At 44.8% G+C, this 15,658-nt stretch overlaps 1 protein-coding gene across 1 annotated transcript in view; it reads left to right on the forward strand.

The window, feature by feature from the left end:
• ptpn9a (protein tyrosine phosphatase non-receptor type 9a) overlaps positions 1-15,658 on the forward strand; it is a 250,823-nt gene that overhangs the window by 165,712 nt on the left and 69,453 nt on the right. The window contains exons 4-5 of the mRNA XM_041178621.1: positions 2,276-2,400; positions 7,951-8,056. Coding sequence (XP_041034555.1) covers positions 2,276-2,400; positions 7,951-8,056 — 231 coding nt within the window. The remainder of the gene's footprint in view (positions 1-2,275; positions 2,401-7,950; positions 8,057-15,658) is intronic.

The following is a 15,658-nucleotide window of genomic DNA, read 5'->3' on the forward strand; positions in this document are numbered from 1 at the left end:
TCCATGTTGTTGGTATTATAAGATCTTTTACGTCCACCTATTTGAAGAATAACAGGGGAATTCTCCTAGTACCCTGGCTAACATTTGCCCACCAACCAGAACCACCAAGAGTAGATTAGCTGGTCATTGCCGCTTGTGGGTCTAACTATGCACAGTTTGATTGCTATGTTTGCTATTGTAACAGTAGTGATTATGTTTAAAAAGTAACGTGAAATATGCTGGAACTAATGTTCCCTACAAGCTGCACTCACTTGGCTGCGCAGCAATTGGGAAGGTACTGCGCAGGTCACTTGCAAGTTGTTCCCTTTAAGGATACTGCACATGTACAGCCATGCAAAAAAAATTTAGTGGTATCACGCACTCAAATGAGCAGGCTGTGCATGGCTAAAAGAAAATAGAGGGGTCATTGGCTGGGACAGAACCATGGCCTGATGAGTGGCAAGTGGCATTTAATATTGACAAATGCAAGGTGATCAGACAAGAGAAGGGAGCTAAACAGGGTCACTGAAACACTCGAATTCAAGTTCTGTCGAAGGGTCATGAGGACTCGAAACGTCAACTCTTTTTTTCTCAGCTGATGCTTCTAGACCTGCTGAGTTTTTCCAGGTAATTCTGTTTTTGTTTCACTGAAACATTGGTGGATCAAGGCTACAGAACAAAATACACCAAAAAGGGGGCTTAATGGATAGCTCACTGAAAGCAAACAGTAAAGAAAGCTATCTGGATCTGAGGTTGAATCATCCAGGTGATGATGAGTCTGCTCCAGATACTGCTATGGCCATGCCTAACCTACTGTGTTCTGATCTAGTTGTGATACTTCAGCAAGAGTATCCATGCCTTGGGGACCGTGTAAAAAGACCAAGTAAGCTAATATCTAGTTTAAGACATCAGAGCGTGAGAAGAGGTTAAAGAGCTTGTGCTTGTTTATTCTGGAGAAGAAAATGCTTGAGAAATATTATTTAAAATCCTTCAGGGAATGGACAAGTTGTGAGCAGATAATGGGTCTCCAATTGCCAAAGGCTTGACATAAAGGGAAGACTTAGGAGCAGTTTTAATTCAACTTCTTTACTCAGAGTAGCTAGTGTACGGAATGTACTGTCTGAGGAATTAGATTTTATAGAAAACGATGGTGATAATATGGTAGATATTTGAGGAGTGAGCAATTGGAAGGTGTCAACTTTTGGGACAAGCTCTTGTGTTTCTGTCCAAATTAACTTCCAGTCTACCAATCTGATCCTCATTGCCAACCCATCATACTTTTTCATATGCAGTTATTAAAAAGATGCAGTAACATTATATCATCTGCCAATGTGATGGTATTATTTATGCTCTGCTCCAAGATCATTGGTTAAAATAATTAACAGGGGATGAACTACCACAGAGCTCTGGGGAGCTGCACTCAGCAATTTGATTTGAATCTCTCTCTCTCTCTCTCTCTCTCTTGATCAATCAGACTGGTGATGCACATTTCTTTTAGCGTTTTTCCAAGGAGCTTTCACTTAGGAGAAACTTATCTCTGTCGTCTTGTGCTATTTATAGTAATTTTAATAGTCCTTCATATTTCTTGACTTACCTGACATTTTGAACTCTATATTAATTTCGTACCTTTTATTAAGCCCTTTAAGTACTTCCGTCGTCAATCACTGAGGCTTCACATTCTCCTCAACTAGTTTTTCTTTCCACCCAGGGATAATTTAAGGTCTTTTTGTATTCACAATGTTGTAAGGCTATTCCATTGCCAAAATTCTTTAGTATTACTTTGCTATCCACTTGACTGTGTCATTTCAGACCACATTTCTTTCTCCTCTCTCCTCTTCCCCTTCTCTCTCTCTGCTCTCTTTTTCGTGTTCTCCCTCCCACCCTCCCTCTTTTTTCTTTCTCTCTGCCCCCCTCTCTCCTTTCTTTTGGTCAGTCAGGCTGGTGATGCACATTTTCTTTCACAGATAACTCTTCATCTGCTGTTTAATTGTAAGTGGAAAACTAAATATACCAACACCATGGGGCTGCTTTGGTTTTCATGGGGGTTTCTATCAAATCCAACCATCCTTGGATCTGGGGCGTCAACATTCATGAACTGGTTGTTCTCCTGCTACAAGTGCACAGCAAACCAGTTTCTGAAGTAACAGCCTTTTGATGTCAGGAGTGATTCATAGAAAAATTGAGTGAAAGGAAATGAAAGCCTATATTGGTGAAAATGCAATTTATAAACCATGTGAATCTGTTCTTTATACGCCCATTCTCATTGATTTTCTCTCTTTTTCTTTCCCCTGTTCAGAGTGTTCGGGATCCATCAGGTGCATCGATTGCCCTCTTCACTGCCAAGTTACATCAGCCCAATAAAACTCTGCAACATGTGGTTTTGCAAGCCTTGTTCTACTTGCTTGATCAAGCTATTGAAAGGTAAGCATTTACTCTTTGTTATTTACAACCCAAAAGTTTTTAGGAAACCATTCGGTTGGGGGAACCCATTTTTGTTTTATAAAAATGTGATGCTTAATGTCTACAGGTCTATGTGATTTATATCCTCCAACTGTTCAAGTTGCATCAGACCTAATTGTTATAAAAAATAATAGAATGTATACAAATTAGCAACATCTATATACATTACTGAAATTCATTTTCTAACTTGTAGTATTAACTTGTAATGGAAACAGAAAATAGGAGCAGGAGTATGTCATTCGGCCCTTTGAGCCTGCTGCACCATTCAATATGATCATGGCTGATCCTCTATTTCAACACCATACTCCCACTCTCTCCCCATACCCCTTGACACTTTGAGTCCAAAAATCTACCTATTTCCTTCTTAAATATATTCGATGACTTGGCCTCCACAGCTTCTGTGGTAGAGAATTCCATAGGTTCACCACCCTCTGAGTAAAGAAATTTCTCCTCATCTCAGTCCTAAATGGCCTATCCCGTATCCTGAGACAGTGACCCCTCGTTCTATAACCCTCAGCCAGAGGAAACATCATCCCTGCATCCAGTCTGTCCATCCATGTCAGAATTTTATATGTTTCAATGAGATCTCTTCTCATTCTTTTAAACTCCAGTGAATACAGGCCTAGTCAACCAAACCCCTCCTCATACGACAATCCTGCCATTCCAGGAATCAGTCTGGTGAACGTTCCCTGCACTCCCTCTTGCAAGTATATCCTTTCGTAGGCAAGGAGACCAAATAAAAACACAATACTCCAGGTGTGGTCTCACCAAGGCCCTGTACAGCTGCAGCAAGACATCCTTGCTCCTGTAATCATGGACTTTATACACTAACATCTTTTGTCAGGTATTATTTATTCTAAATAAAATGGAATTTATTCACAATCCTTTGAGGGATCAATAAATTGTATTCTGCTATGTTTGAGATTGATTTTAGAGTTGGTAACAATCTTCAGAAAAGGAAAAGTGTACAGTGTTTAAAATTAACTATTTGATGTGAAGGGTTAAGATGTGGAGGCCGTGTTGATGTGTATCGTAGACAGTTGAAGGGAAAAGTGGATAACAATTTAAGAGGTTAGGTGACCGAGGGATCTGTCACTGGTATCTCCTCAGTTCAATGATAATACATTGCTTCTTTAAGCAAAAGGCTGCCTTTTTTAATGAAACGGGACTGGCACTATCCTTTATGTGATACAAAAGCAGAATTACCTGGAAAAACTCAGCAGGTCTGGCAGCATCGGCGGAGAAGAAGAGAGTTGACGTTTCGAGTGCTCATGACCTTTTATCCTTAATGTGGTGTTGGGAGCTGGGAGTGCGACAATGAAACTCCCTTGTGATCAGGATTGGATTTCTGTGTCTTAAATATGTGTACCTTCTTAATCTCTGAAGAAGACAGAATTTAATACTAAATAATGTGAGGTTTTGGTTGATTTGTAAGCTGCTTTATTTCATTGTAAACAATGTATGACGAGATGCTGAGTACAAACAATATAACTTATGTCTGAGTACAATTACAAAGATAAATCTAAAGCACTCACACACCAGTCCATTCTAGTTTGCCCTTTACTCACTGTAGGAGCACAAACTTTCCCTCAACAGGGCAGCCTGCTACTGCCAGAAGACCTCTTGAGAAGCCTCCCTTCAAAAGAACTACAGAGCTAAAAAAAACCTCTCAACCCCAAGCTGCGAGTTGTCACCTAAACAATCATATGTGAACAAGAAATGGGATATTGTTTGCAAACTCTTCAGAAACCTTCACAAGCTTCTGCTCAAAATACATTTTAAGATGGCTCTTCCGGGCCGTAGGGTTAAGAGGATGATCACAATATCTTGAACCGTGGCAAGGGTTATTGGTTTGTGGAAGTGACCAGATGGCATGCATAGCTTTTTCTGGCCCACTTCCTACGTTTAAGCTGAACCTGCAATGTGTGAGGTTGGGAGTGCGAAGATCCCATCTGCTTTTGTTCTCTATTTCATGCAAAGATAATCTTCCTTTTGCTTTTCCCATTTGTTCTGTCCCTCTTCTGAAAGCAGTAACTCAAACAGGGATATAGTTCACTTGGTGTTGACAACTCTCCACGTCTTTGCCTTTTTCCCTTTTGAAATAAAATAATTTCTACGATGAAATAGTAATGAAAGTGTAGAAGAATTTTTTTAATTAGTTTGCGGGATGTGGGTATCTCTGACTAGGCCAGCATTTATTTTTGCTCATCCCCAATTGCCCTTGAGAAGGTGCTGGTGAGCAGCCGCCTTGAATCGCCGTAGTCCATGTGGTGTAAGTACACCCGCAAAGCTGTTAGGGAGGGAATTCCAGGATTTTTGACCCAGCGACAGTGAAGGAATGGCGATATATTTCCAAGTCAGGATGATGAGTGGCTTGGAGTGGAGCTAGGTGGTGGTGTTCTTGTAAATGATATACACTGCTGCCACTGTTTGTCTGCGGTGGAGGGAGTGAATGTTTGTGGATGTGGTGCCAATCAATCAGGCTGCTTTGGCTTGGATGATGTCAAGCTTCTTGAGTGTTGTGGGAGCCACACTCATCCAGGCAAGTGGAGAGTATTCCATTACACTCCTGACTTGTGCTTTGTAGATGGTGGACAGGCTTTGGGGAGTGGGAGATGAGTTACTCGCCACAGGATTCCTAGCCTCTGACCTGCTCTTGTAGCTACAAGATTTATATGGCTAGCCCAGTTGAGTTTCTGTTCAATGGTAACACCTAGGATGTTAATAATGGGGGATTCAGCGATGGTAATGCCATTGAAACACAGAAACAACACTGCACGTTAGACTAAAAATACTATGCATGATTTAAGGGTTTGAAAGAAACAGTTGTAAAATATTTGAGGTTTAGGCCCAGATTTTTGCTTCGATATCTGGAGCGCAGCCGGGACATTGGTCAGCTCTTCAAACGTGACCTGGGAAAAAGAGGCCTGGAAGTTGTAAATTTTATTCCAGCTGGATCAGAAGTTGGGCTCTCTGCCCCTGGAGTAGGAGCGGGTGCTGCTGGGTGCAGAGGCAGGCTGGGCGGAAATCCTGCCATTGTGCACCAGCACTGTGTGAAAGATTGAAAGAAACAAAAACATCCCTCCTGCCCTCACACCACCACCCCCCCCCCCCCCCCCCCCCCCCCCCCCCACACAGTCCCCTTGCCCCATCCATGTCACTTCATGCTCCTATGCCTACTCCAGTGTCAACCTATGCCCTGTACCCACACGTATGGACTTGCATATCCTCTTTGTCAACCCATGCCCCCCACTCATCCCAATGGCCCTTTATAACCCCTATGCCAACTTAGTGCCAACTCATACCAACCTATGCCCTCATCCATTGCCTTTAACCCCTCCATGTCAATTCACCTAGTATCCACCTTGGACAGACCTCAGGAGCCAGACTGACAAATAATGCGCCTATTGATGCGATCACTTTTTTTTAAAAACACACTCATTGATTTTTAAAAAAGCATTCAATACATTGAAATTACTTCACCCAATCCTTTGTGAAAACATTTCACTTAAGTACTTAACGTCTTATGAAAACAAACATTCCTATTCTATATCCACTTGGAGCTGTCAATTAAACTTCTTGCATAAAAGGCACCCCAATTGGGATAATGTTAGGTTTTAAAAGCAGTCGTGCAGCACACATACTATAATGATTGCCCTTAGACTTATGTCAACAGACGGAGTGAAATAGCACTGATTTTTTTTTTAACTCCACCATTTTTTTTAAACTACACACTTTTTGAAAATGTGAAGCCCAGCAAAGTTAAATCCCTTGGCAGTTCTTTGGCAGCCTTGATAGTTCCAATGAGTTTATGCACTTCTTACACATATTCATCTTTTTAACAATCCCAAAATGGCACCTGACCTCTTCCAAAGGGGTACCTTACCTCTTCCAAAGATTGGGACAGAGAAACATAGGATTTAGGAGCAGGAGTAGGCCAGTATCAGGGCCAGATTCAAAGAGGTATCTTATTTCTCCAAAAGGGTACCCCAGCTATCCAAACAAATCTGCAAGGTTCAGACATTCTCCAACCAGATCTAACCTGCACACTTTGGCCTTTAGACGCTTACCTCACCAAAATCACACAAGTGGAGGCAGCTGCTGATTTATATGGGCAGCTGTTTCTGTGAATCATGGATGTGCAATTTAGAACCCATCTCTGTCGTACGAGAATATACACATAGGTTCTGTGTTTTCGGTCTTAATTTTCAAATATTCCCACTTTCCTCCCCAACTATTTCACTTCAACCCCTTCAAACACTTGCCTCAATGTTACACTATCTGGCTCCTCATCAGGCTCCATTTTTCCACTTGGCACAATCCGTTGGTCTGAATGATGACGACTACTGACTAGAGGCACCTCTTCCTCATGCCCGTTCTAGGAGCAGAGACACGTCTCTCTGTCAGCGCAAAAAATTCAGTCCTTAGTTTCCTTTCAGCAATATCGTGGGAGCAACTTAGTCTTTTATCTCGATCAATGAATGAGATTGGGTCACTACTTACTTAGAATTATTACAAGAACATAGTCTAGTATTGATGTGCATCGTAGTTAAACTGCATAACCTCAGATTTTATTTTCAGATTACTGATTAAGAATGCACTCGAAGAAAATTCTGTTCCATTTTGATGAGCTTTTGTGTCATGACCTTGTTGGATGGCTTTTTGAACATATCTGTCCCAGACAATTATGAAGTATACTTTTTATGCCTGACATATGTGGATAGCTGAATATAATTTAAGAAGGAAATAGATGTTTCTACTAGTGGGGGAGTCTTGAACTAGGCAACATAGTTACAGAATAAGGGGGCACTCATTTAAAACTGAGATGCGAAGGAATTTCTTCTCAGAGGGTAGTGAATGTCTAGAATTCTCTACCCCAGAAAGGCTAGATTACTGAAAGTATTTAAAGGAGGTAGATAGATTTTTGAAATATTGGGGGGGGTTGAGGGCTATGAGGAGCTGGCACAAATGAGTTGAAACCTGGGGCAGATCAGCCATGATCTTATTGAAAGGCAGGGCAGGCTTGAGGTGCCGAATGGGCCTACTCCTTCTATTTCTTGTGTTCTTATGTTCTTAGATAGATTTCTAGACTCTAAAGGCACCAATGGGTATGGGGAAAGAGCAGGAGTATGGCATTGAGATAGAGGATCAGCCATGATCGTATTGAATGGCAGAGCAGACTTGAAGGGCCAAATGACCTACTCCTGCTCCTATTTTTTATATTTCTATTTTCTATGTAGACCTGACAAGTTTTGTCACCATATTCAGTGTATAAACAATTTATATCTCTATCAATTCTGTCATCTACGTATGTGATGTAAATGTCACTTTTCCTGTCCAAACAAGGTATTTAAAATACAGCAGTTAGTGTTGTCCTCCCAATATTTTATTTAATATTTGAACTGATTTTGCAGCAATAAAAATGTCTATCCAGCAGAGTTACCATGCTAAATATTCGGATAAGTTTTGTAAGCAGGTTTCTAATCTTAGTGGCCATCTTTGTTTCCTCAGTTTTGAAACTCAAAGAAACGGACTGGTGTTCATTTATGATATGGCCGGCTCTGCATACACCAACTTTGAGTATGACTTAAGCAAGAAAATTCTTCACCTTTTGAAGGTATGTCACTGAACATCATTGACTTACACGCTCTTGACTGTCCATGTGTAGGGAAGTGTTGGAAATGCAACAGCTCTTGGTAAGGTGGGATTAGGTGGGACGCTTGGATGCTTCCCAAATCCAAGAGTTTGCAATATATTCAAAGGCTGATTTAAAATAAAATTATGGTGGTTGCATTCTGGTGCTGAGCAAGGCTATTTCAGACTTCTGGAAGAGAATTCTTTGATGACTTGCTAAGACTTATTTGTTTTCTCCTTGCTTTTTGAACGAGGCTACTGTCTATATGAACCTAACTCTCCTCTCCATTGTTCCTAAGTTGATCTGTAAGTTTTATTTTAGTTATTAGTATTGCTGTGTGATTTTTTTTAACATTGATAATTAATCATGCATGAATCTGTCAGAAAGTTGCTTTCTTGGTTAAGAATGTAGCTGTGTATATCAGAATATAGGGCAAGAGAAGGCATGAAATGCCCCAACTCAATAGTCAAACTTGCAATATCACTGTTTTCAGACTTTTTCTATTCTGTGCATTGTCTTGGTTCTATTATTCCAGTAATGGAGGTTAACATCTTTTGAGAGAGGTAATTATTCACCTTTGAGGTTTTAAAAATAAAGTGTAACTTATTCAAGCTTGTCCAGTGGATATGTATTCAGTTGTATTATCAAATAATAAAGTGCCCTTAGAATCCTGGGGTGAAATTTTCCGTGCCCACTGGCATTGGGCATGTTCAGTGGCGTGAGCAGACAATATGGCGAGAAGGCCAAAGATCAGTTTCACGATGTCGTGAAATCAGTTTGCAATCTTCCACTCAGCCCATCAGTGGCAGGCCGTGTTTCCCGCCATCGGATGTTGGGAACCTCATTGTAATACATCTGCATATCATTATAAGGCCAGCCCACTGGAATCATACCCCCACGCTGAATCATCCGCCCATGTCAGCAGGAAAGAACACGTCTTGACAAGTGTGATTTGCAGAAGTTGGGACTTAGCCCCCAGAACCTTGCTCACATCGTGGATGTCCAAGGAGCAGAAGATGCTGGAGCCCGACAGCGATGGAACACTGGAGGAATTCTCATGGATGTCGCTTTGCTGCAAAGCAGCTCACAGAAGGCAGAAGTCACTGTTGAGGATCTGCTCACAACGGAATATGGCCGAGGGGGTGGAGAAGAAGGTCCAGCTGGTTTGGGAGAGGAAGATGTACCGGTGGGGTAGGAAAGGAAGGTCTAGGATCAACTGGGAGAGAAAGAGGTGTCAGGATGGGGTGAGGTTGCCTGGGAGGAAACAAAGGTATCTGGTTGCGGGGAAGGTTGGGAGGGGCAGGAAACGAAGGTGTCAGGGTTGGGGAGTACGTTGGGAGAGGGGAACAAAGATGTCGGGATGGGTGGGAGGTTAGGGGGAACGAAGGTGTTGGGGGGAAGGACTATGGCAGAAGGAGGGGGTAATGGGGGAAAAAATGGCAACTGGGGAGGTAGGTGTAAGGAGGGGGCAGAAAGTGTAAGGGATGGATTTTTGGGGGGAAAAGTGCACAGAGGGCAAGGAGTCCGGGAGGGAGGAAGGAAGCAGTGCAGAGAGGGGAAGGAGTCCAGGGGGAGGAAGGAGTGCAGAGAGGGGAGGGAGTAAGTTTGGAGGAAGGAGTGCAGAGAGGGGAGAGAATAAGGGTGGAGGAAGGAGTGCAGAGAGGGGAGAGAGTAAGGATGGAGAAAGGAGTGCAGAGAGGGGAGAGAGTAAGGGTGGAGGAAGGAGTCAGAAGGGAGCAAGGCTGAAGGAAGAAGTAAGAGTGCCTGAAGGAGTCAGGAAAGGGAAGGACTAAAGAAGGGTGGGGGTGTGGCAGGGGGAAGGGATTCCAAGGGGGTAATGAGTCCGGAGGGAGGAATGTCCAGGGGAATGTGCAAGGGAGGGCTCTGATGAGTCCATAACTGCCTCCTGAGGAGCGAACTGAGGATGGGCGTAGTATGAGGGAATGGTGAGAATGACAGAGGTGGGAGGGTGAGGGTTCAACGATATCGGTAGAAGGGATGGCGAGGGTGGTTGGTTGGGGCTCGAAGGCAAACACGGACCCTGGGGGTGGGAATGAGGTGGTTGGGGAGGCTAACGTGGGTGGAGATGGGATTTTTGGGAAGGAGGGGAATGTGCATGTTCACCTAGACATTCCCCAGAAGAAAAGGGGTTGTGGCTGGTAGGTCTCGGAGGGAAGGTGGAAGATGATGCCGGGGGGGGTGGGGGTCGGTCAACGGTAATAGGGAAAGGAAATGGGTGACTGGCGGAGGGGAAAGGATGGCGGAGCAAGCTGGCTAAATCGAAATTGAAACGAGAGTTGTTATTGGGCGAGATCAGGTGCTGTGTGGGAGTGTGGTCAGTGGGTGGTTGGAGATGCAGATCAGCTCAGATGGTCAACTGAAAGCGAACCCCAGCAGGCAGCATTGAAATCGCTCAGGATATTGAGATGAGTGTGAAACGTGAAAGATCCGCGTCCGAGGGAGAGAGTGCTTGCTCGAGGCTTCGAAAGGCCCTGCCACGCGCACACTTCTCCCTCCAGAATCACTCATGGGCCAGCTATGTGCAGCTGAACAGCTACTGGGAAGTGAGGGGGAAGCAGTGGGAGGACTCACAAAGCCTGTCAATGACACTGAAAGTCTACATTGCACATTATTCAGTGAAAGTGAATATATTTCCAGATTGTAAAGTGACAAAATGTGTTCACCCATGCCACCAACTGTGATCAGAATTTTTTAACTTTTCAATGCTTTAGGCTTCTAGGCGCTGCCCTGACAACCGCAACAGGGGTGGAAACAGCCTGTGCAGTGGTTGGTCCTGTTGCCTCGTCTTCAGCGTGGGTCCACTGGAGAGCTGAGGCCTTGGGGACCCCGGCTTGTTTTGGCTGTCCCCAGTGAGCCAGCTGCTCCTTCTGTGGTGACAGAAGACAAGGTTGAGGGGGTCACAGGCAAAGGGGACTTGGAAGGAGAGGACAGCCTCTGAGATTCCTGATTGGATGACCCAGGGGTGTCCAGCTGCCGCTCCTCCTCCTCCCTTTCGGTGCTCGAGGGCACTGGCCTGACTCCTTGAGGGGAAGGAGCTTCTGAGGGGCCGTCGAGGTTCCCCATTTCCCCCTCACATCACCATTGCAGGACCTCCCACAGGTCTGCACGCTTCTCTGCGTTCTGCTAGACTAGGGTCTCCACGGCATCTGCCATCCTCTCCATGAAACCTCCATACGTGCACATGTGGGCACCACTTCATCAGAGACCAGGTGGATGCACTCCATTGACTCACATGCCACTCTGTTGAGGGCTTCCAACAGCTCTGTGTGATGTTCCCCCACCTTCTGCTGACTCTGCAGGATGAGTTGGAAGGCCAAATCCAGAGGTTCGTCCTCGTGAGACTTGGACCTCACGGATGCCTCTTCCCCAGCAACCCTCCAAGTGCCGAGGAGCATGCATGAACCTGCCTCCTCCTGCTGTGGACACGTGTTCACGCGGTAGCCAACAGATTGTGAACCCGAGCCTGCACTACCAAGGCATGTGCCTCTGCACTGGTAGAAGGTGTGGGTAAGTGCTTCCAGGCTGCTTATTTCCAGCTCTTCAGTGGAGGAGGTGTCCTCTTGGCTGAAGGCGAGGACCTGGATGGAGCTGAGGGATTGGCTGGTTAAGGGTGTCGGTCGTTTAGCAGATCTCCCTGTGAACCAAGGTAGAGATAATTAGTGCATGGCAGCACAGTCAAAGCAGGAGAGAGGGCACTCCTCAGTTGTGTTAGGAGAGGGATGATGCAGTGCAGGATTCACACGTGGGTGTCCACTGCTGACCTCACCGTCACCGCAGGCATGGTCCACATCCTCACCAGTCAGCGCGATGGCACACTCCTCAAAGTGAGTGAGGGGCCTCATGTGGGCCACTCCACCCCCTGGTCTGGGACCTCTCCCTGCTGTTGTAAGCAGGCTTTTCCTGCATGAAAACAAATGGAGAGAGTGTGAGCAGGACACTTGGCACTGTGGTGGAATGCTTGTGTGGTGAGCAGAGCCATGGATGGGGTGAGGCTGCGAGCTCCAGAGGATATGAGCCTGAGGAAGATATGAGGGTGTGTGTGAGAGTTAGTGGTGTTGTCCCTTGAGGTGTGAGATCCCTGTGATGTGTGATGGGTTTGAGAGTGAGAGAGTTCAGAGTGATGAGAAGAGTGACTTATCCTCGTGGAACGGATGAGATCACTCATCCTCTAGCAGCACTGGGTGGCTGTTCTCTTTAGCAGGGCATTGGCACTGACCACTGCTGCCACCGTCTCCTATGCTGGATTGATGATGTTGCTACACACCCTGCAGCCAGAACGGGGGTAGAGGTCATCATGACGGGCCTCGAGGGATGCGTCATTAAACTGGGGCGGGTGGGAGACTGCAGTCTTTTTGTTTTTAAGGACCTTGATGTCTTTGCAGCAGTCGTGGGCTGGAAGCACCGAGAGGTGTGCGTGCGGCTGCACTTTAAATGTGGCCCCCGGCGTGATGAGGCAGCAAGGTGATGGCATGGCAGGTGAATGAGAGTCCACCCGCTATGGAAACGGCGTGTTTCCCAGGAATGCATCATTAATGCAGCAGGATTGAGTTGAAAAGGCATGGATGCTGTCATGACTAAAACATGGTTTTTCTCACCCGCTACTGCACTTAGTGCAAATCTGAGACGATTCTGCCCCTGGTCTTCCTTTTTATGGAATCACGTTTATAAATTGGACAAAAACAAAAATAGCTGGAAAAACTCAGCAGGTCTGACAGCATCTGCGGAGAGGGATACAGTTGACGTTTCGAGTCCATATGACTCTTCATCAGAACTAAGGAAATAGCGAAATGAGGTGAAATATAAGCTGGTTGAGGGGGGTGGGACAGGTAGAGCTGGATATGGGGCCAGTGATAGGTGGAGGCAAAGAAGAGATTGCCAAAGATGTCATAGACAAAAGGACAAAGGGGTGTTGATGGTGGTGATATTATCTAAGGAAGGTGCTAAAGGGGACATTAAGAGTAGAAAGCAGGACGAGCAGGTGACAGATGGCCCTAGTGGGGGAAGGGATCGAAATGGGCTAAAAGGTAGAGATAAAACAATGGATGGAAATAAATTTAAAAATAGGTGGTAAAAGAAAAATATATTTTTTTTAATTATAAATTATTGGATAAAGAGGGATCGGAAAGGAGCTGGGGATGGAGGAGAGAGTACATGTTCTGAAGTTGTTGAACTCGATATTAAGTCTGGAAGGCTGTAAAGTGCCTAGTCGGAAGATGAGGTGCTGTTCCTCCAGTTTGCGTTGAGCTTCACTGGAACATTGCAGCAGGCCAAGGACGGACATGTGGGCATGAGAGTAGGGTGGTGTGTTGAAATGGCAAGCAACAGGGAGGTCTGGGTCATGCTTGCGGACAGACCGAAGGTGCAAAGCGGTCACCCAGTCTGCGTTTGGTCTCTCCAATGTAGAGGAAACCACATTGGGAGCAGCAAATGCAGTAGACTAAATTGAGGGAAGTGCAAGTGAAATGCTGCTTCACTTGAAATGAGTGTTTGGGCCCTTGGACGGTGAGGAGAGGGGAAGTAAAGGGGCAGGTGCTGCGCCGTCTGCGGTTGCATGGGAAGGTGCCATGGGAGGGGGTTGAGGTGTAGGGGGTGATGGCGGATTGGACCAAGGTGTCCCGGAGGGAACGATCCCTGTGGAAAGCCACCAGGGGGGTAAAGGGAAGATGTGTTTGGTAGTGGCATCGTTCTGGAGTTGGCGGAGGATGATCCTTTGAACGCGGAGGCTGGTGGGGTGATAAGTGAGGACAAGGGGGACCCTATCATGGTTCTGGGAGGGAGAGGATGCATGGGAGATGGGCCGGACATGGTTGAGGGCCCTGTCAACCACCAACTCAGTTAAGGAAGACATGTCAAAGGAGCTGTTTTGGACAGTGACATCATTAGAACGGAGGCGAAGGAACTGGGAGAATGAGATGGAGTCCTTACAGGAAGCGGAGTGTGAGGAGCTGTAGTCGAGCTAGCTGTGGGAGTTGGTGGGCTTGTAATGAATGTTGGTGAACGGCCTATCACCAGAAATTGAGACAGAGAGGTCAAGGAAGGGAAAGGAAGTGTCAGTAATGGACCATGTGAAAATGATGGAGGGGTGAAAGTTGGAAGCAAAGTTAATAAATTTTTCCAGATCCAGATGAAAGCATGAAGCGGCACCAAAGCCGTCGTCGATGTACCGGAGAAAGACTTGTAGGAGGGGGCCTGAGTAGGACTGGAACAAGGAATGTTCCACATACCCCATAAAGAGACCGCATAACTGGGGCCCATAGCCACGCCTTTTATTTGGAGGAAGTGAGACGTATTTAAGGAGAAATTGTTCAGTGAGAGAACAAGTTCAACCAGACGGAGGAGAGTGGTGATGGATGAGGATTGTTTGGGGCTCTAAATTGGACGAGTTCTGTTTGTATTGTTTTGATTTTAATGCATTCTAACAGTTGCATGTGAATATAGTCATTTTATCTTTATTCCCTTTCCTTATAATCGATCATGTTAATGTTCTATTTTCATTCTTCTTTCATTCTTCATTCTACTTGAAGATACTTGAATCTGCCTCTCCCCTACTCTAACCTCCTCCTGCACCAAAGGTCTGCATTCTTTTAATTCTGGCTTTATGTGCATCCCCAAATCCCCAATTTCATTCATTCCACTAACAATGGCTGTGCCTTCTGCTGCCAAGGCCCTAATCTAGCATTCCCTCCCTGAAATTCTCCACTTTGCTTCTCCTCTCTCCTTTAAAATGTTATTTAATGCCTACTTCCTTGACCAGCTTTTGGCTACCTGAACTAATATGCGGCTCTTTATGTAGCTCTTTATGTTGCCTAATAACACTCCTGTATAGTGTTTTGGAGAATTTTACCATGTTAAAGGTGCTATATAAATAGGAGTTGCTTTTGTTGAAGAAAATAAACTTCGTTAGAGACCAGCAGGTATAAAATAAAGATATTTTTACCCCTGATGTTATATAAAGTGAACTTGCAGTCTGTAATGGAATAGTTTACATTATTAATGAAATAGAAATGCAAGAAAATTTCACCATTACATGTCTTCCCATTCATATTTAAGGTTGAGTTGTCACTGTCTGTCAGTTACCCTGTCACTCATTTAAAGAGAGTGGTTGCACTTACTTGTTTCAAAAAAGGTTTTTTTTGCTGATTACCTATGCCACTGGCTGACCAGAATTTTAATATAAAATGTAACTAGAGGTAACTTGCCAATGATTTGGTATCAGTATTAGCAAACCTTGAAGTGTGTGACAACTCTATTCGAAAGACGAATCAGAAAAATGTTTCTAAAAGTTGGATATAACTGTTTAGCTTTTAATGTAAGAATCCACATAGCTTCACTTCAAAGCCTCCAGTTATTTCCCCAGATTTGGCTTCCTTGAGCATTCGGTCTGGTTTCCTTGTCTCCTCAATGCGCGGAACCGTAATCATTTTCGGAAGTAGCATTGCACTTAACTTGTAATTCTCTTATGCCTTTAGCATATAGAAACCTCCCATGGCTCTTCATCGCAGCTATGTAATTCTATGTAATAAGAAAAGGACATTGAGTCAAGGAAGGACATATTAAGATGGA

The sequence above is a fragment of the Carcharodon carcharias genome, chromosome 32 (genome assembly GCF_017639515.1).
Source record: "Carcharodon carcharias isolate sCarCar2 chromosome 32, sCarCar2.pri, whole genome shotgun sequence".
Lineage (NCBI taxonomy): Eukaryota > Metazoa > Chordata > Chondrichthyes > Lamniformes > Lamnidae > Carcharodon > Carcharodon carcharias.